The sequence below is a fragment of the Megalops cyprinoides genome, chromosome 18, assembly GCF_013368585.1.
Source record: "Megalops cyprinoides isolate fMegCyp1 chromosome 18, fMegCyp1.pri, whole genome shotgun sequence".
NCBI classification, from domain to species: Eukaryota; Metazoa; Chordata; class Actinopteri; order Elopiformes; family Megalopidae; genus Megalops; species Megalops cyprinoides.
Window position 1 is genome coordinate 17,321,242 of NC_050600.1, and position 20,619 is coordinate 17,341,860.

The 20,619-nt window shown below is 41.9% G+C and overlaps 1 protein-coding gene across 1 annotated transcript; it reads right to left on the reverse strand.

Moving 5' to 3' along the window:
- Positions 1 to 1,569: 1,569 nt before the first annotated feature.
- On the reverse strand, positions 1,570 to 20,383 carry LOC118793276 (general vesicular transport factor p115-like). The gene is made up of 26 exons (XM_036551381.1): positions 20,240 to 20,383; positions 18,597 to 18,683; positions 17,532 to 17,596; positions 16,824 to 16,900; positions 16,448 to 16,459; positions 15,115 to 15,215; positions 14,200 to 14,302; positions 13,735 to 13,790; positions 13,363 to 13,483; positions 12,968 to 13,146; positions 12,393 to 12,533; positions 11,875 to 11,963; positions 11,564 to 11,718; positions 10,889 to 11,094; positions 10,167 to 10,187; positions 8,378 to 8,488; positions 7,006 to 7,124; positions 6,443 to 6,624; positions 5,741 to 5,862; positions 5,124 to 5,262; positions 4,526 to 4,689; positions 3,634 to 3,690; positions 3,351 to 3,452; positions 2,770 to 2,856; positions 1,931 to 2,146; positions 1,570 to 1,644 (listed from the first exon to the last, which is right to left on the reverse strand). The coding sequence occupies exons 1-26, from the start codon at positions 20,303 to 20,305 to the stop codon at positions 1,570 to 1,572; spliced, it is 2,853 nt and encodes a 950-aa protein (XP_036407274.1). The 5' UTR covers positions 20,306 to 20,383.
- Between the last annotated feature and the right edge of the window lie 236 nt (positions 20,384 to 20,619).

Genomic DNA, 20,619 nt, shown 5'->3' on the forward strand with positions numbered 1-20,619 from the left:
TGTCTCACTGAACATTTGGTCATTCTTAAATCTTACAACTTTGTAAAATTCTCAGACCCTACAACAATCAACTCAACTGGTGCTTTAACAATTTTCAGGTGTTAAAAGATTATCATTTCAAAGCTGTATGAAACTCAATGGAGAACTTGGTTAAAAAAAAAATACAATTTGATACAAGTGAAAATTTCAATAAAGAGAAAAAAAATCCTGTCACACAAAAGAAACAACAGATAGCTCTTTCATTATTTTAAGACAAAAAATGCAGAAATTCTGTGAGCAATTCAACTGCTGTTGCGTGCTGTGCATGGTGAAAACTTCAGGGTTTAAAAATTAAGTGAAAGTAAGGCTTATTCTGCCAGAAGCATATGGTCTACTGAAACAATTTCAGTAGACCATGACAGCTGACTAGAGCCACACAGAAAGCTGACATGCCCCTGCTTGTCTGAAAGTGAGAGAAACAACCAGTGAAAAAGCAAACACACTGAAATGGGCCAATCAGGACACATAACTATGGCAACTATAATGGTCCTCAAACATGGCTGTCCTGATTGTATGAAAAAAAATTCTGGACAACTAACAATTTCCAAAGAATTAAGTCTTCATGCAAAAACGTTACATACATACATACACTTAATATTTTCTTCCACATGAATTTCTGTGTCTAAGTGATCAAAGAGCTATCTGTGGGAAAAGCATTTTTCCAAAGGGGTTTTGCATTTCTCTGCTCACTCTAATGAAAAGCTATGGCTAGTATTAAGGCTGGGTGCTCCACTGAAATTGGAAGAGGACTTGGTTTGGAATGCTTCACTGTGTATACAACTACTAAATACACAAAATGGATCAAATTACATTTTTGACAGGAGTTCACATTTCAATATCCACACAAGCACAATTCCTCTTGGGCCCCCTTAAAATAATGCAAAATACAGAATTGAAATGCCTGAACTTACAAATACATTTCTTATATTTGCAAATTTTGAGATCATAGTTTTTAACATGTAGAGGCTGCAATTAAAAAAAATTGACATCAGACATGTAGACCATGTGCAGCATGGAGCAGTGTTTTGGGAGAAGGCACACATCAGTGTATATTTCCTCTATTGAAGGGACTCGGCTGTGTCCCACTGAGACAACTTGTGCAGTAGTGGTAAAAATAGGTGAATATGTATGTTTTCCCCTCATAAAAGGTCACTATTCTTCCACACCTGTGAACTCCCATTAACCTTGGGTCGAACTGTTAAACTGATTTGAAACTGCACACAGGCAGTCATGTCATGAAAATACACATGTAAAGAACCTGGAATTAAATATAACTTGCTAACTGTATTCTGAAAGCGCTGAGATGAATGTTCTCAGAGCCAGTCCTCTGAGACTATGCTGTGGGGACAGTAGCATCTTATTAAAATTCATATTCTAAATATTAAAATCAAACCTAAGGTTATGGAATAAAAGGTTGCTAAGTGGGGTGGTTTAGGAAACAAGTGGAGATTTAATTCAAGTCCTGTCCTTTCCAGTTCTCTGAAAGTGTGGTCCATGTCTCTTCCATTGAGAGAGTAATAATTTTCCTTCCTATTCATCATCTTCTTCATCGTCATCGTCATCATCAAACTGGTCCTTTGAATCCAAGTCATCATCATCTTCAACCTGAGAAGAGGTGATTACACAATAAGTACATTCAGCAAATTCTCTATGCACACCTTGAACTGATATATTATAACTGATTTAGTGTATATATATTGAGTATGTGTATATGTCTTATGTCACATACATGTCTTACAGAATTGTATTGTATACATCCATAAATCTGCAAAAACTTGAGATGAAATTACACACAATTTACACGTAAGCGTAAAATGCACATGAACCATCCCACTGTTGGGTATCCTCAACCCTGACTGAGAACTACCAGAACAAAGGTGGAGACTCCTACCGACTCTCCCAGCTCTTTCAGCCTGTTTCTCAGGGATACAATCTTCTGGTCTTGGTCTGCAAGCAACATGAGGAGGTCATCCTGCTCCTTTTTGGACTCGGCCACCTCCTGCTCGAGTTTGGTCGTCTCGGTCTGCAGGATGGCCACGCTGCTGTTAGCCGAGGCCAGCTGCTGTTCCAGACTGCTCCTGGACTCCGATAATCCCCTCACTTCCTCCTGCATCACAGGGTTAAGGTTAACATGCGGTAAAGTGTGGGCACTCATTTCCCTCAGAGCAGTGGCCTTTCCCTGCATTCTATGAGACGTCACACTGCAGGGTTCGCCTTCACTAAACCAAGCTAGTTTCACAGCATATCAGCAGTAGTTCAAGCTGAAAACCACCTAGGGAAAACCCGCTGCTGAACCTGATGCTCTGATTGGCCTTTGGTGATCTGCCCTTCATTTCCCAATAATTCATGACCAATGAATGTAACCAAGGGCAGAGTTTCTAAGATTTTCTATTTGAGCAAAATGCATTTGTGCGTGCATGCATTCCCACACCATCATTGGGAAAAATACTAGTCCGAAAATGGATTCTGGGACAACAGAAGGAAACTCAGCCACAGAGTATGTTATTGGAATGAATATCCATCAAACTTGTGTCAAAAGTAATTTGCATTGTGCTTCCTGTAGTAACAATTCTTGATAAGAAGCTGGCACAAACGTTACCATATGAGCTCACAGTATTGTCAAAAGAAATGACAGTGAGAAAGACTCTTCAATTTTCCAAAAAAGACATTCTGAGATAGAACAGTGACATGTCATATTGGATCAGGCTGCTGATGTGATGCTGAACAGACCTTTAGTCTCTCGATCTCCTCAGCCTGGGCAGAGAGAAGCTTTTCATGGTCTCCACTGGCAGACACCTCTGGGGCTGAGGTTGCACTCTGAGAGGAAACCAAACACTGATTACAAACTCACTTCCAGGGTCGCGTCACTTCCACTAACACGCTACTGAAGTCAGACTTACATGGGAACATTAGCTTACATTACATTCATTTAGCAGACGCTCTTATCCAGAGCGACTTCCAGCACAAAAGAACAGAAGTGTATCCATTCAAGTTGAATGAGCAACAGTGTCACACCAGGCTAACAACACTCCCAGACCAGTGAGTGTGAGCATAACACTATTCAAGCCCTACCCTAAGTTAAGTTGTGCTATTTGACTAGACGAAGGAAACCAAGTATACTACCATACATTAGTCACTAGATCACAGAATCCAAAATACATTGCGAATCTACACATACGACAAACAAGGAGTAATACAAGCAATGGCGGTAGAGGTATCTCTCAAGGGTACAACAGTAACAGCAGAATGCTGAGATATGGGCTACTGCTAATGCAACGTGCCCAAGTGCAATATGCTGAAATGGAGCTTACAGCTGACTGGGAAGCTCTCTGCAGAAGGTCTTGCCTCTCGGCCTGTAGTTGGCTGATCTCTGCCGTCTGGGACTCCACTCGGCCCTTCAGCGTCTCCAGCTCCTGTTCAAAGTAACTGCCATGAGCATGACTCTGCTGCTTTTAAAACACACAAGGATCAAGCACAGTACTTCACTAACTAACAGGAAAGGACACGAGACCGGTGGGTGACTCAGCATAACAGTCACACATTCATACAGAGCCCAGTCACCTAAGGAAAGTGACGGACGGCTAGCTGGTTTACCTTGAGGAGCTCGGCGTTGTTCTCTGACCCGTTATCAGACTGTGCCTTCTCTGACTTCTGCACAACAAAAAATAAAGTCATCCAGCTAATGAAAAACATGTTTGTAAAACATGCTGAATATTAAGCGAGGGTGCCTAACATATATGCTTCCAGTAAGTCAATGGTATCTGGAAGTTTCTTTTCTGTATGAATTTACATGGTTTATTTAAGGTGCATGCAGATATATCTCTATAAAGATAAGAGCACTCAGTGGTTCCCCTTTCATTTCTCTACCACGGCTCATTGAAGAAAATCCCCTTGTACATCCCCTCTTTGAAAAATCAAACCTTTCTTCCAGTTAATTTTTGAAAATCATTTTTTAACAAGTACTTGGACATCTGTGTAAGACATGGACTTCAGTAATGCACCTGAATGTTGTGTTTGCTGCTATGCTATGCAGCGCTGGCAGATTTCAGAGGTAATTTACATTTACATTTCCAGTTCATTTTTAGCCCAAAGGTCAGTGTCTGATGCTGCTCTCTTTAAGAGCGCAACAGAAATTCTCACTGAATTTACTGCATTTGTTTCTATGTTTGGCCAGCTGCGGTTGTGGCTTGTGTGATGTATATCCTTAATTTCTTAAAGTGCAGTGCAACAGACCTTTAGTGGGTCAAATTCTCGGTGTGAAAGGTGTGCTTGATGCAGCAAAACGTCAGGGTTATAATAACTGCTGGCACTGGACACACATGATACCATGCATGAGAAGTGAAACCGGGAAAGCACTGTGTGCTGGCTGCTCTTTTTCCACAGTAGCCTTATCACTGTTTGGTTTCCTTCCTTGAGCTTTTGCTTAGACCTTTAATGCGTGCACAGACAGCTCTCTGACATGGCCGCAACGGGCAGGCGCGCTCACCAGGTCGGCGATGAGGGCGTCCCTGTCGCTCAGCTGCGTCTGCAGCTGCGCAGTGTTTCTGTGCAGCTCCTGCAGCTCCTCCCGCAGCCGGCCCACCTCCTCGGTCTGCAGGCCGTTGACGTGGGCCCCCTCCCCCTGACTGCCGGCCTGCTGGCTGTCCTTCTCTGAAAAACAGGCCACACCTTCACCGCCTCTGCGGTCTCAATGCCAGCCCTTCTGATCACACCTCCTGTTTTTTTTTTTTTTTTTACTAGCCTCCGCCTTTTGTTCTGCCATAACTGCAGCCTGGATGTTTTAAAAACCAACTGCACCAGAAATATTTTTCCTTTTAAAAAGGAAACACAGATTTTGGCCAAAATTAAAAATGTGTTATCCATCTAATTTCTTTGTTTTTTTTTTACAATTTTGAGTTGTGTGTCAATATTTAATCCACAATTAAGTCTTTATAGCTCAATTACATTTCAAAATGAAAAAGTAAATTGCCAACTAAAGCAAATATATGATGAGTACAACCAAGAAAATAAATAATGCTAACTAGGCCAAACAATAAACACCAAAGCTTTTCTTCTGGGGACAAAGTGATGCCGAGATGGGATACCTAGTTTATGCTTGAGGACGCTGTATTGGTCCTTATGCTGCTGTATCTGGGCCTGCTGTTGTGCCACTGTTGTCTTCATCTGTTCATTCTGAGAGGTCAAGGATGTAACCTTCTCTTTCAGTTCATTTATCTGGGCGTCCTGCACAGAGAAAACACACACACACTCAAGTTTCAGAGGTTTTTAACCTGTTAGAAATTAAATTCTGTTTCCTAGTCAGGTTGCACAAGTTAACGTGTCATAGGACTTGAATAGTGTTATGCTCACACTGACTGGTCTGTGAGTGTTAGCCTGGTCTGACACTGATGCTCATTCAACTTGAATGGATACACTTATGTTCTATTGTGCTGGAAGTCGCTCTGGATAAGAGCACCTTCTAAACGCATGTAATGTAACGTAATGTAATGTAAAGTGATCACATGAGGTGGCTGGCCAATCGCAGTGACCATCAGCACTCTCCCCTGTAGGCCATCCACATGCCCCCCCACCCCTTTACCAGCTGATTGATCGGTCACTGTCGAGGGCATATAATGGGTTTATCTGGGTTGGAATATGAGCAGGTGAGAAGCAGTCGCATGGGAAAAGTGCTGCTGATCAGAGTGTGGACTGAGACCGTTACCTGCTCCCTTATGAGCTCCTTGTACTGCGTCACTATACTGTCGTGCTGTTCCAGAGTCTTTTTCACCTCCTCCTCTTTTTTCTCCTCCTCACTGGACTTGTGTACTGACTTGGTTATCACAGCTGCAGGACCAAAACACACACTATACGTCAGCACAGCAAAAGCAGATGGTTGCCATAGGCGAATGTCCTGGAAAAACCTGACAATTTGATAAGGTTTTGCTATCTTTATCTTTGGGGCTCATGGCAACACGAAGCTCGGGACTATTTTCTTTCCGTTAAGGACTTAGAGGAAACAGAACTGAAATGCAATAACCCACACTCTCTGTGGGACTGAACAATAAATTACTTTAGGTGGGTGAGAATTGTATTTTTTTCCTGAATGGCACTCCATCATGTGCAAATGTCTCAACAGCACTGTGACTAACTGAACATTAGCCGGATGCCATTTGCCAAGATTCACTCAAAATCCATGAATATACAGTATATCTTCTGGGGGGGGGGGGTGTCAGTGAATCAAGTCACACCGAACAAACCAGAACCTTCATAACACAATTAAAATAATCACCAAAGCCCTGAGGCAGAGAGTAAAAAGAGGTCAGGGTGACCAGCTGAGTGATGTTCTCAGAAAGTTGCAGCAAAACGATCGTGGCGTGAAAGCTGGGAACACGGGCACGCTAGGGTGTGCAGGAGACAAACGGACCCTCCAGATCCTTCACCAGCTTGGCGAACTCGTGGTCGAACAGCATCTGCTCCGGGGCGGAGAAGGCAGGCTGGGGCCTCTGGGCCGCCCGGGAGTACAGCTCCTGTTTGCCGATGAAGCCCAGCTTCTCCACAAAGTTCTCCTTCCCAATCCTCTTCTCGATCAGCTGCTTCAGCTTCTCTCTGTGGACCCGGATGAGAACACATACCTTACTGATGCGGGCAAAAACAGCTGTGCTGAACTCTGCGTTGAATTCAGTCGACAAAAACATTTAGTGGCAGACACTGGCTTAACTGCTGGAAAGAATCTTACAGTTACTGTACTCACACCTCACATCAAGTGTCTGCTTTACAACAGCTAAACTTTTTTTCTGAATGACAGACTGTCCCCCATTGAAGTTTACACCCACTCCCAGCGTGGACATCCCTTGATAGGTCTGAATTCTCTCACTATTGCTAAAAAATAATCTGTAATCCGACTACTTTCCCCGCTGTCTTAAAATGACTAGCCAGCTGATCTGGGGTCAGTGGGAGGTGTGAGGTCGGCCACGCCGGAGCCCGTACTTGGTGTAGTTCTCCAGGGAGTTGTCGTTGTAGCAGATGCAGATCCCCAGGAGAAGCGCACACAGGCTCTGCACTAGCCGCTCGTCCTCTCCCAGGTTCTCCGAGATCTGCCCCGTTAGCTGGAGGATCGGCCGGTTAAGGGCGCTAAGACAGCATGCGGTTAGCACTGCAGAAAACAAAAGCTTCTACAGCCCAGCACACCAACGAGTGATTCCACCACATTCACCGGACGTGGAATGATGTGTTGTAGGGGTGCAGCGCAGACGGCTCAGTGCAAAAGGTTTAGATACACTTTGGGCAACAGTCCAGCTCTTTCCTTTGTCTTTACTGCAGCTCTAAACGGCCTCTGAAATGACAGCTTTGGACGACATTAATCAGCTTTAACCTTCACTCTTCTTTTTCTTTTCGGCTGTGCAGACAAATGCTAGAACAATCTGTCTAGACAGTCCTGCCCATGAAATGCATCTCTGATACAGCGGGTCAAAAGTGCATCAATCATGACATTTTTTCCACCCCCTGAAATAAGCAGCGAGAGCATTCAGGGTTTGGCTTACCATTGTACTGGCCAGGCAGCGTTCTCGGACAAAAGACCTCCCCGCCTGGCCGACAGAATAGAAAATATGCTTTTTTTTTTTCTATTACCAGGGAGAATCTCTGATCACGCTGATAAGCGGTGCTAATGCACCCCATTGCACTGGGTTGTGCCAAAGTGCTGCTTGGTCACATGCAGAACAACCCATCACCCCGGAGAGGGTGCACCCTGAGCCCCGGTCCAGCTCTTCCTGTCCACATCCTTTCACTCAGTCATTACGAGCCACAAAACAAAACTGACCCCAGACCAGAAAGGCAAAACATCACTCCTCAGACAGTGCTTTACAGAAGGATAATTTAAATCACTCATGTCCATGCTGAAAATGCATGAGATGCGTAAATGTTTACAAAAGCATGTGTAAAAAAATCAGGAAACACTGTTAATAATATGTTAACTTGCTGTGAGAAAGATGCTTTCCAAAAGCATTTTGAGGACACTCACGAACAAATGTCAGAAAGACACAGGCAGAACAAATCCTATATGTGTATGTGCGCGCATATATGTTTATTTATTTTAGATAGCTACATACAATCATCATTTTTGTTACGTGGGCGTTTGTACAACTAAGACTACCCATAAATGGCCTGTGAAAAAGAGATTCACTGGTATTATTCAGTTCAGAGTTCAAAGGCAATTTCACAGAACTGAACTGGCAGCGATAAGCAGATGATGTATTGCAGGACCTGAAGCACAGCACACTCCTGACTCCTGAGCAATAAATCATTGAAGTCTGGCCAAAGAAGAACGTACCCCCCGGGGTCACTTCTAAAGGAAGGATACGTAGGAGACATTTTCTGGATTGTGCAGGAAGTGAGTGACAGCGATGGGACAGCTGCTGATCCAGGTGCAGAGCAGGATGAGCAGACCCACCCTCGTCTGGACCTTACTGCCCTAAGGACAGAGAACCACAGCACGCACGCGCACACGCACACACACACACACACACACACACACACACACAAACACACACACACAAACACACACTTTTCACTCAGCATCCTCGAAACACCTGTGCACAGACTCAAGATGCAGAGCTCAAACCCAGGGTAGGAATTGCTCGGATGTACAAAGCATACATAGGCTAAAGTCTTTCTACTGCCAGCTACTTAATGTATGCTCAGTACATCCAACAAAATGGTTCCCTTGGAATTGGTTTTCAGATATGAATTGTTTCCAATTGAAAACTAATTTCAATTTCAACTTTTTGGCCTACACAACAGTATATGATACCTGAAGGCCGTGGTTCTAGATAATTTTTCAGAGAATGACCATTGGTGCTCTTCTCATTACAGTAACAACAGAACAGTTTCATTAATTTGATATGCTGGAAGAAATATTAACAATTCTTATGATGCAAATTGAGTTAGTGACTGTAAATATGTTTATATTTTCATACACTAATTTGGTAAAAGAAAACTCTAAACTACTGAACAGGGGAAGGGGTACCAGTGAGTGGCATTAACAGCAAACTGCAGGATCAGTTCAACTGGACCATGTAAATGACTGCAACACACTCAAATCTGCACACCATTAGTAATTATGTAAGGTTAATGAGAAACAGCAAGGAAATTATTTAACAAATATTATATCAGATTAGACTACACACAACTGCATGAGATGTTTTAACTGTAAATACAACTCGGTCTTCACCATTTCAGTCTTCCTGTGCAAGACTATCTTCATCCAAATTTAAGGTGAAAAAAAATTGTACTAAAAGTATCAATGCTTTTTATAAGTACTGACCAAAAATCTTAGTGAACAGAATTGGTGAGTTCCAGTACTTCTGTAATAACAGTGTCATCCAGAGGACAGAAGGTGAAATCGCACCATTAAGATTCCCTTACAACCGAATCAGGGATGGAATCATTAGGTCTGCAGTGCTGTGGAACAAAGCCCCATTGTCTTCCATGTTCGTTTTTGATCATGTTTAACCAGAAATGTTTAACCAAATTAAGGACTCTTGTGTTTCATTTCTCCCCATAATGAAATCGATATTAGAGAGGGCCTGAACAAATTTAAACACCATGTTCTACCAAAAATACCACACTACACTGAAATGTGCCAGCATTTTTTAAAATTTTGATTATAAATTCAAACTGTTCTCTGAAAAATCATTAGCAGACTAGATTACAGTGCCTGATGTACATGCCAGCAGAATGCTTCCACAGCCTAATAACTGAAAGAAGCCTTCAGCTAAAGCTCTTCTGAAGACCTTTCATCTGAAATAATCGTGGGAGCTGGCAACTGAAAAGCACTTCAATTGTCAGCATATTCTCATGTGTCTGCACCTCAGATGACAAAACTGAACACAGACATGATTAGAAGGCCCATCACATCTTAAGGGGAGGTGCTGGCGATGATCAAAAACCAGGAGAACGATGGGGCGCATCCTCCCAAGCCCGCAGAACACGAGAGGTCCAAGTCAGAACTGATGGGTGAGCAAACCAGAGAACGAAGGGTGAGGTCGGCCAAAACAGAAAGGCGAGTGGAAGCCAGAACCAAAAAAAACACTGAGCAACCTGCTGAGGCCAAGCAAACACTCACTGAGCCATCCACAAGGCCAACTTACCCTGCGGTCGATCTTATCGCCCTGTAAGTCATAATGTTACACATCTGAACTTCAGTGACAAACTTGGCATACCCCACAACCCACCAACCCCGTTAACATGCCAGATCTTACAAGAGTCTGCTTTTACAATGGGTTGCCATTGTGTGTCTTGAGGAACTTTCTGCATAAACTGAGACCACAGTGCCAATCTTACTTTCTTTAAATAAATACTTAAAAACATAACCAGATAAGCTGTTAAAGGCATCTTGTAAAAAAAAAAACCTACTTCTAAAAACTAATTTACATGAAAATGTCGGAAAAGATATAAACTGACCAGTATAGCAACATGATTACATATTACTCCATACTACAGGAGCCATCATTCTTAATGCCATATGCTCTTTTTGACATGTGAGTGTGTAAAGGCAACCAACTTCCTTACATAGCAGCAACCTACCAGACTTACACTAAGAGACCATGAGACAGCAAAGCTATTGACATGGCTCAAAGATACTGGATTCTGCAATAATCAGATCTGATGGTATTAAAATGCATAGTCAGAAACTTAAACATAAATATTCACTGGATGTCGCATCTGAAAATGGACTGAAAATATTCCCTGTTAGCCAATCACGGCAGGGTTTCTGAGCTTGAGTGTTGTGTAAGACTTCTTGGCTGGACTGATACAAGATTTGGAAAGCCATGGGAACAGCCCTGGAGTGGGGTGCAGTTGCGTCTGCTACCTGGGACAGGATGTTGGTGCACTGCTGCAGCAGGGAGACGGGCGGGGTGCCCACGCTGGTGGCCAGCTGCACCCTCAGGAGCTGCTCCTTCTGGGTGAGGTTGTCGTGCAGGGCGTGGGCGAGCGCCACCGCCGCGCACCAGTTGGACAGCGAGTCTGTGGAGAACAGGCCCCCGCACAACAGCTGGCCTGCCGTGATGGAGTTCGCTGCACAGAGGTGGAAAGCGAAACGATTACCAGTGAGTCTCAGACACAGCAAGCGCAAAACATCACAGCTGAGGTCATCCACAGGGTCCTTCAGCACCACCCTGAGGTTTTCCTTTGGGAAAAACTCACCACTTATGGATATCCAAGCATTTGCCATGGGTTTAATTTAAGACAAAGTTGGGCAGCTCTGGCCCTCCATGCCATACTAGTTGTTAATCACATAGTTGTTCCAACAACTACACTAAATGAATGCGTGCATTAGCTAAAATGTCACCTGAGTAACTTACATGTACACATTCATAAATGTAGAGCAACAGCTGATCCATGTATGTGATTGACACCTCTGACGGTATTTAAACCAGAAACACCGTGACATCCGAGGACCAGAGCTGCTGTAAGGCCCACCGAATTTAAAAACAGTTTAGACCTATGACTGACTCCACCCGCTCCGCTGATAAACTGCACTTACGTTCAATGGTCGATGGCAAGAGTGTGGAAACGATCTCCTCTTGGCCCTTGTGGTTTTTGTACAGGAAGCACTGGAAGCAGTAGAGAACCGCGCAGCGCAGGACAAACGGCTGCCTCTCATTCACCATGGACATCAGCAGCACCACTATCGCGGCCCTGCAGGCAACAGACACTGCCACTGTTACGCCATGCTCTCAAGCCATAACAACCCATCTTCTCAACCAGTACTAAATATAGAGCAAATCCAGAGACGTTAGAGAGGACGTGGAGATATAGTTAAAAATGATCAGATGAGAAGGAAAAGTATTTCACCTCGGAGGACTGGAAGGGGCATTCACTGAAGCAAAGTAGTCCTGGTTCACTTGGGAACCGCGGATGACCTCTGATACAGTATTAATGGTCTGCAGTAATAAAGAGAGTGAAAGCAAATGGAGAAGGTTATCTTGCACACTTAAAAACACAGATGAACTGATTGGGAATCTGCTGTGGCAGCAAAGATAACAAAGCAAAGCATTTGAGAGGGAAGCAAGAGAATCAATCATTTCTACTGAGAAAACCCTTCAGCACAAATTTCTTCAGGGGCAATATATATCACGAAACAAGATACAACATCAATCCTGATGCCAATTCAAACTGGAAATATTCAATATGAGGTACATCTTAGAGGGGAATGAATACCCTTCTTTATTTTAACATGGTTCTGTGGAACAGAGAGGATAACACACAATTCATAAAAGTTTAACACAAATTTATGCGTAAGTGGGAGAAACCTGAAAACAGCCAGATGCCAGTTCTGGCTTCACTGGCAGGGCTTCAACAATAAACCCCACCTCAGTGAGAATGTCAGCAGGAACGCCGGTGGCCATTAAAATGGTGCAGAGCTGCTGTAGAAGGCTGCACTGGTACATGGCCTTCTGGCAGCTGCTGGTGGCTCCAGGGGAGTTCACTGGTGAGACCATCACTCGGACAAGCTGCGATGAATCAGAAAAGAAACCGAGTGGTGATAAATGCACAACCCACAAAGCACAGGGTCTAGCACTGTGCTTTATTAGCACCATTCCCTGCTGGTATCTGGATACATGAATTTGCTTAGCGGATATCTGTGCCCATGCCACTCACTGTATAATAGCCTGTGTTTTACATGTTTATCTATTTATACAGCTTGATATGCACTAAAGTAAACTGGTTCTATCCAGTCGTAAATTTGAACCTACAAACTCCTTGCTATAGATTCCTCAAGCACTAAACCATATTGCCTTCTGAGGTGACAATAAAGGTCATGCTTATAAATACTATTTCTTACTTTTAATTTGTTACCCTGCAGCTAACGTCTGGATGGATAATATGAGGAGCTGAAACAGTGAGCAGAGATGCAGTCTCTCAGGTCATAACAACTGGCCCTCACCTGCAGCATGAGATGGAGGTTTGTCACTTTCTGCGCAGACCAGCCAGAGTTGTCATCCCCCACTTCGAACCAGGGCTTCATTCGCTGGATGTAAGAGCCCTCCTTGAAGAAGTTCTGGTTGGAGCTGTTGTTCTTGAGCAGACTCAGCAGAAGTAGCAGACAGTCCTCAACTACGATACCTGCAAATGGGGTTGACATTAAATTTACATTACCCATTTCAGTTTGGGGGTAGAATCCAGTGCCATCTAACAAGAAAACCATGAACTGAAAACAAAACCCAGAGTGTATTTTAAAAAATAATCACATTTGATTTGATTTTACGGTCTAAAACGGTTTTTTTTACCTTGATGGTCCATTTAGACCACGGTGAATCATTACTTCTATGTTCCACTCACCTCCATCACTGTTTCCCTCCTCTGAGATGATATCAAGAAGCCGTTCAAAGGCATTTTCAAAAGCTACAATTTTCTGAATGGCTGCATTGCCTTTAGTCAGCTGTTGCAGCAGCAACAGTCCCTACAAAACAGAACAAAGCAATGAAACGTTTATGTACACCAAAGTCAGAACAAGCCTTCACCGCACACACCGTGCACTAATACGTCTATGAACTCTGAAGCAGAGCAGTTCTGTTAATGATGTGAAGGACACATTGCTGCGATTAGCCCCAAACAGTCAAAGCTTAAAGACCAAAAAGTATTTCGCACACAGATGCAAACTGTGTAGTCTCTTGCTGCATGTCTTCAATGAAGTAAAATGAATGCACTCACATCATTTCGAATAACTTCTCTGGAGTCTGCTAGTAAGTCCATAAGTCTTGAAACACCTGCATGTGGTAGAAAAATTCACCTTTAATAACAGTTCTAGAAGCCACATTGCCAACAATTTTAGCTAATAACATTACGTTCATTACATTTGGATGTGTGTTTATGCTTCTGATTCCAATCTGGTTTTTGTAACCTTTCACACCAGAAAAATCACACCCGTTTTCCCATCTAAATGCTGAGGTCTGTCCATAACTCTGAGAAATAATTTTTTTACACAAGTGACACCTTTTAAATTCTTGATGAACTAAACAAACAAAACAACGAGCAGGAATTAAACAATTACAGTTGCTCAATTTCAATATTCAAAGTTAAGGACAAAGCGCGCGCACTCAGATTGGTTACTCAGAGTTGTGGATGAAGAGCAGTGCAGTTAGATTGAATGGAGTGTCTTAGTGACAGAAACGCTACCCATAGGACTGACGAGGATGATCCCTTGGACTTGAGCGCAGCGATTCTTCAGCAGGGCAGTGATGAGCTTCACTGCAGGCCATCGCACATGGAAGTCAAATTCCTGGAAACAAACCACACAAAGTCTGAGTAAACTGAAGCACCAAACCTGCTACCAATCAATCACAAATTTAAATTTCTTACAGTACATTCTGACATACATTTTCCATGCAGGTGCAGCACATCTAAATAGTGCTTCAATTGGATCTGTTGGATCAGGGGTGGGAAAATGGTCTCCTACAAGCGCAATCTTGACGTTTTGCAGACAATTTTAAAGCTTAACATTATTATCATTCTAATGATAATGGAATGTTGGTACACTGACAAAGTAATCTCTCTTTGAGCGATTTCAAAATAATCACAATATCTTCAATGAAAAGGTTTTAAGCCTTTTTGTTAACATCTCTAACATTTCTTATTTAAAAGCTGAGAGTTTACTCTGGCTGATGCCATTCAGCCACTGCATCTATGATAACTGGGGTCTGGAGGTACAGTTTTAGGAAATAAACAAATCTTCTGATGTTTGAGAGAGTGGTGAAAAGTAGGAGAGGACAGTCAAAGGCAACTGAGAGTCAGCTGCAGGTTGCATTGGCAAACCCGACAAATTGCGTTAGCCATTTCTGATCTAAAAACCGAAAAGCTTTATTATTGTTTTACATATTGCAATTCATTTCAATGATGGTTTGTACATATCTAAACATATAGAATATGGTAAAACAGTTGGCCTGTATAATTTTTTTTTTTTTACCCCCAACATATTTGAATACAGATGTTTATCAGTGTGAACCTCCTGAAATGAAGCCCCCAGGAGGATGTGGGTGAATGGTGAGGCCTTGGTCTCTGTTAGTTGACTCTCAGTTTGAAATGAATGCCTACCTCCAAAAGTCTCAGGATAAGTGTGACATTTTCTTGTTCATTGATTAATTCATCTGTGAACTGAGCTCCAAGGTCATCTGCCTGCTTCAGAGAATTCTCTTCTAAAACAAAACGGGTAAGACAAAAATGATTAAATTTAGCTGAATGCTACATGTAGAGCAAAGTGTGGGCATTTCTAAGATTAGAGGAGGCCTACAGGACAGCATACAGGGAGAGGTGGTGAAGAATACAAGCACCAGAGAGGTGAAAGAAAGACACCCAGAGGCACAGATGGAGACTTGAGGTGAACCCGTTTCCAGCTGGGTAACAGCACATCTGCCTTATTGTTACCCAAACAACGAGTAAGGATTGTGAATGGATAATACATGCGCGCTTGACAACAAGGCAACCAGTGTATACCCAGATGAAGCCAGGTTCACAAATTAGACCATTTACAATTCACTGCATGTTCAAGAGCACGCAAGGGCTGGATTCACAAAACTATCTGAAAGGAAACAAACACCCAAGGTTCTCAGGAAAACATCTATGACGTCTGCAAGATAATAATAACTTCACACTTTCCATACTTCTTCAATGTCTCCTTGAGAACATGATTTTTTTTTTTATTCATGCTAAAAATAACTGTGTCAAATAGCCTATCAGAAAATGTGTGAAGACATATTTTAAAATCTTTTACAGTTGTTTTTAGTATGAATCTTCCTAACTTTCATGCTACGTTCAAAGTTCTGAAAAGACAAAGAAAATTCTTCAAAGACTTCCATAAATCCAGCCCCAGGTCAGAGAAACTTCCCTACATACAAAAAACACTAGGCTAAAGATTAAAGAGATTTTATTAGACTAATGAGGAATGGACAGCCTGTGGTGGGAACCTGTGCGCTCTTCTAAGGTGACAGGTACCATGTACCTGTACATGTTTACCTTACAGTGCTGATTACTGCCCCCCACTGCCCTATGCCCACTTTTAGCAACACATGAAAAGCACACAGGTGACATTTCTACAGCTAACTACGAACAGGAAGCGCCCATACTCTTCTGTTTTCCTAAGCTCTGGGGGACACCATCTGTAAAGATATAAACAGAAATGAGGCAAACTCCCTTACATGCAATGCACAGGCCCACACTCAATCTAACAACAATGGGCTTCTGTTCCTAACTTTCAGTAACACATGCTAGTTTATATTCCCTCCTCAATACAGACAAATCATATTACTGGTGGTCTGTGGAATGAACTAAAAATGTTATGCACCCATTTAAAAACCAAAGCAAATGATGCAAGTGTCATTTCCCCCTTTGACCATGGCAATTGTGTATCATGCAGGAATAACTATTTTACCTTCCGACTCATCTGTAGAGGTAAACAAGAAAGAGAAGAAAGAGTAAATCACCAAAAGATTTGAAGACTGAAAGTCTTTAAAACAGCAAACAACCATTACAAATGTAATTAAAGACAAATGTCATTAAAAATAACAATAAATTGAAATGATTTACATGCAAACATGTTTAATCAATACCCACAGACCAAAACAGGGGAAAAAACATAGAAAAAGGGCAACATTATGGGAAAATGACAAGCTAGCCTATATTGTGCTTCATTATTAAAATCAATATGCTCTTCGACAGCTACAGCATGGGCTGTAAAATGCTTATAGGGGGTTGTGCAACAGCAGTGATGGGTGAAGTAAAACAGTCATATACAGTACTGAAAATACCTTGTTCCTCCTCTTCATCATTGGAAATTATATTGTATAGTGTATCCAATGCATATCCAATAATTTCAGAGTCAGAGCTGAAAATCAAAGAGAAGTAAACAAAAAAAAAGAAATACCCATGTCATAATGCACCATACATATGCACTGAATGCTGAACTAGCTGTTGTGTCAACGCAATCCTGAATTCAGTGTCCATATACAGGCAGGCTTTTGACAGTGGATTATAGGAACCTCATAGCAGCTGAATATTAAGTGGGTGATGCTGCACTGCTTGATACAATGGGGTTTAGGTATAGAGGAGTCAGAGATAAACCTACTTGCCATGGTTTTACCCTGGCAAAGTAAGCAGATCAGCACAGGTCGACCTGGTTCACCGCATTTAAACCCTGTTCATCTTTAATCACCAGACACGTTTTGCTGAGCCACATGCGAAATCAAACGCAACACAGATGGTGGATCACATCTTCAGCGATTTCAGAAAAGAATGGCAACCATTCAAATGCATTATGCAATTGCTAATGCATTTTTTTTTCCAAATGAACTCAAATACAGGCCCATCTTACTAGAAACTCATTAACTTTCACGAATCATACACATCATAATGCGAGCCATGGCCTGAATTCTTAAGAGTCAACAATCTACAGCTTTTTCCACTCTAAGCACTTGAAAATGTAAAATGCATGGCAACTGTCTGCAATAGTTACTTACCTGTCAGTCTGCAGTATATGAATTAGCTGAGTGATTGCCTGTGTGCCAACTTCCTGCCGGTATTTCTGCAAAAATCATAAGTTACAAACATCTGAGTGTCTCTTCCAGTCACTGAAAGGGACTGATAATGGGTACTTCACAATTAAAATATGAAACAGTTCCATTTGTGCATTAACATGGGCAACAGTAAGGTCAGTGTGAATGGAACACATTAATTATTTGAAATGAAACTGAAAACTGAAGGAAAAAAGGACTGTGCAATAAGCTAAGAAAATAATAGTATTAATAAATCTGTAACCAGTTTTATGCATATTACTATGACTTTTACAAGTATTATTTAAAACACGCCTCTGTCAAAGGTAGAATGCACAAAATTATAAAACGGTACTTGAAATTCAAATATTGTACAGTCTAGTGTGTTTCTTTTTACAGTAATGTTTAACCTACAAGAGTGGAGGGCCAGATCTAGATCCTTGACAAACATACCACATGCTTAGAACCAGAACACATTTTACATACAGGAATTCAGACTGCCTTACCAACTAGCTAATCCTGCTCAACTAACATAACAAGTACAAGGTAGCCTTTGACAAACACAGGGGTAGACAAGCAGTGAAAGGGTGACTCAACCTAACTTCGTTAGCTGAACATAAAGAATGTGGTGCTTTGTTTGAACTTTACCACTATGTGCCATATTTTACATTAAATAAACCTGACCTTCATATAAAAGTATGGAATTGTAAAATATGATTGCTTAGTCAGAGCACTTCATTTTCTTTTGAAATAAGCATCTTTATATAACAATGTTAATTTACAAATGAGGATTTAACTAAACAACTGGCAACAAAATCATTATCTTTACATAAATCAAGACAGGCATGTCTTTCTTAAAACGCAGTGGGCAACAGCCTCAGACTTTCCTGTTTAGACTAAGGTCATACTCAATATTTTTAGAAATGATTTGTAAGGCTCAATACACAAATAGCTTCCCCAAAAGAATATCACTTAATGGCACCAGTCTGGTTAATACTTGTATTTGGCACACAGATGCCAAGGTGATCTTACCTTAGACAGAGCTTTGAGGGCTCGCACTGCATCCCTGCGGTCCTCCAGCAGAGTGGAGGAAGCCACTCTATCACACAGCTTCTGGATCTGTAAAATAATAACAGAAAAGGTCCAAAGCCAAAGTAATTTGCTCCAGGAAAGAAAAAAGGCAGTGAAAATAACATTGTACCATTTCTTAATAATCAATGAGAACGATCTGTGGATGTTAATAATATGCAGCATCTCTGCCAGCCTGCCTTCGTTAGAGATCAAATCATTTACCATTTCTTGAGTAAGGTCAATATAAAGGATCTCCATGCTGACAAAACTTTGTCCTGCTTGCACTGCCAAAAATGAATAAATAAGTGGTTTTGAAAGCAAACACTCTGTAGACTTTTGGATTTTTTTGCAGGCTTAATGTAAACCCATGGCTGATGTCCACCTTATTCCAACATGTAAAGACGTATGATACTATAGCTATTCAGAAGCATATAGGTTGTGGATCCTTTCTGTTTCTAACATTTTTAGGTAAGTGTATTAGTTTACTCATAGTTCATCATTAGTATAATCATTATTACCCATTGTCAGCAAAAACACACTGATTCACAACATTTGCAAGTATTAATACAGTATTTCCAGCATTATGTAATGTTATACAGCCACCACCATGTGGGCATTGCTTCTGATGTTGTAATACCAGTAATACATGGCTACTGCACATTTGGAAATTTTGTCTTTTTCAACTGAATATGTAAAGCTGCGTGTCAGGTGTTTCATTTAGTCACTAATTCACTCAGCACATTTACTACCGACAAGGTGGACATGGCGCTCACCATCAGTAAAAAAACAATGATAGATTGTTGAAGGTGACAACACTTGGAGTGCGGTATATACTTTTAAATTACGCAAAAACATGCTCACACAACAAGAACATTACATTTCATGACTTAGGTCGTGCTGCACACATAGTGAACAGGCTAGTAACGTATCAGAAACATGATCTGCTGTAAATTGCCAGCTGTTCACCACCAACATCACTCCTCTGGTCCAATTTACGATAGATTAAAGCAGCCATAAACTTGTATCAAGTCAATTTCTGCTTTCTCCCGAAAAAAAAAGTTTGGGAAATGTCTGATAAAACTCCTTCCCCAGTAAAGATGGTGATCTGCTGGAGAGGACCGATCGGTTATTTGTTTACCCAGTTTGGAAAAGTAAAAGACAATCCTGTGTGTGTTTTTACTGTTTTATTTTGAGCGATTATTGGGCTGGTTACATAAACAGATAAACAGGACGACCATGTCTTCAACGCGATAGAAAAAAAAAACCTGTCTGACTATGGGAACAGGGACTCGAGAACCAGGGTTTGCCAACCCCTGACATAACGATAGCATATTACCAGTTAGTCAGCAAGCTTACCGGCTCATCAAAGTGTCCTACTCATTTACGACCGATATTTTTTTCTGAATTCGTTCACAAATCGGGAATCTTGGTAATTAGGTACTGTTATTGTGTGACTGTGTGTTGTTGTTTTCACTTCTCGTAGTGTCGGGCCCCAAGTTAACAGCGAACTTTATGCGTCCTGCATCACCAGCTAGAAGTGTGTGCGTTAGCAGAGATTCCCTGCTCGGAGCCTTCACCGAGAAATGACATGAATGAAAACTCACCGTCTCTGCACCGGAAGGCTGTGGCCCCGCAGACTGCCCACCCATGACTCCTCTCAAGAAATTCATCTTTTTGGGCTTCCTCTTTATTAAGAGTTCGGGGTTCGGTGATTCCTCTTGTCTTTCTATTTATACATATATACCCTCCTGACGCGACCCCGGAAATGAATTTACGCTGTGCTGCTTCTGCGCAAGCGCTGTAATGTGCGAAACGTGTCCACTCGGAGACTTGAAGGAGTTTTTAAAGAGACAGTCTTTAATTTTCGTTCGAGTTCGGCACTATTTGACGCTTCTCGCCGGTACCGACATCAGTGGGGTTTTTTTCCAAGAGCAAAAGTGGTAGAAGTATAAGACACATAGCCGCACAATACAATCTACCAATA

What these genes read in the sequence shown, in the direction of transcription:
- LOC118793276 (XM_036551381.1), bottom strand. Translation starts at nt 20,305, where the DNA reads ATGAATTTCTTGAGAGGAGTCATGGGTGGGCAGTCTGCGGGGCCACAG. An exon ending in GCTGGTGAAGGATCTGGAGG is followed by an intron (nt 5,863 to 6,442) that starts GTCCGTTTGTCT and finishes TTGGTCCTGCAG; the next exon opens with CTGTGATAACCAAGTCAGTA. An exon ending in ACGCCCTCATCGCCGACCTG is followed by an intron (nt 3,691 to 4,525) that starts GTGAGCGCGCCT and finishes TTTGTTGTGCAG; the next exon opens with AAGTCAGAGAAGGCACAGTC.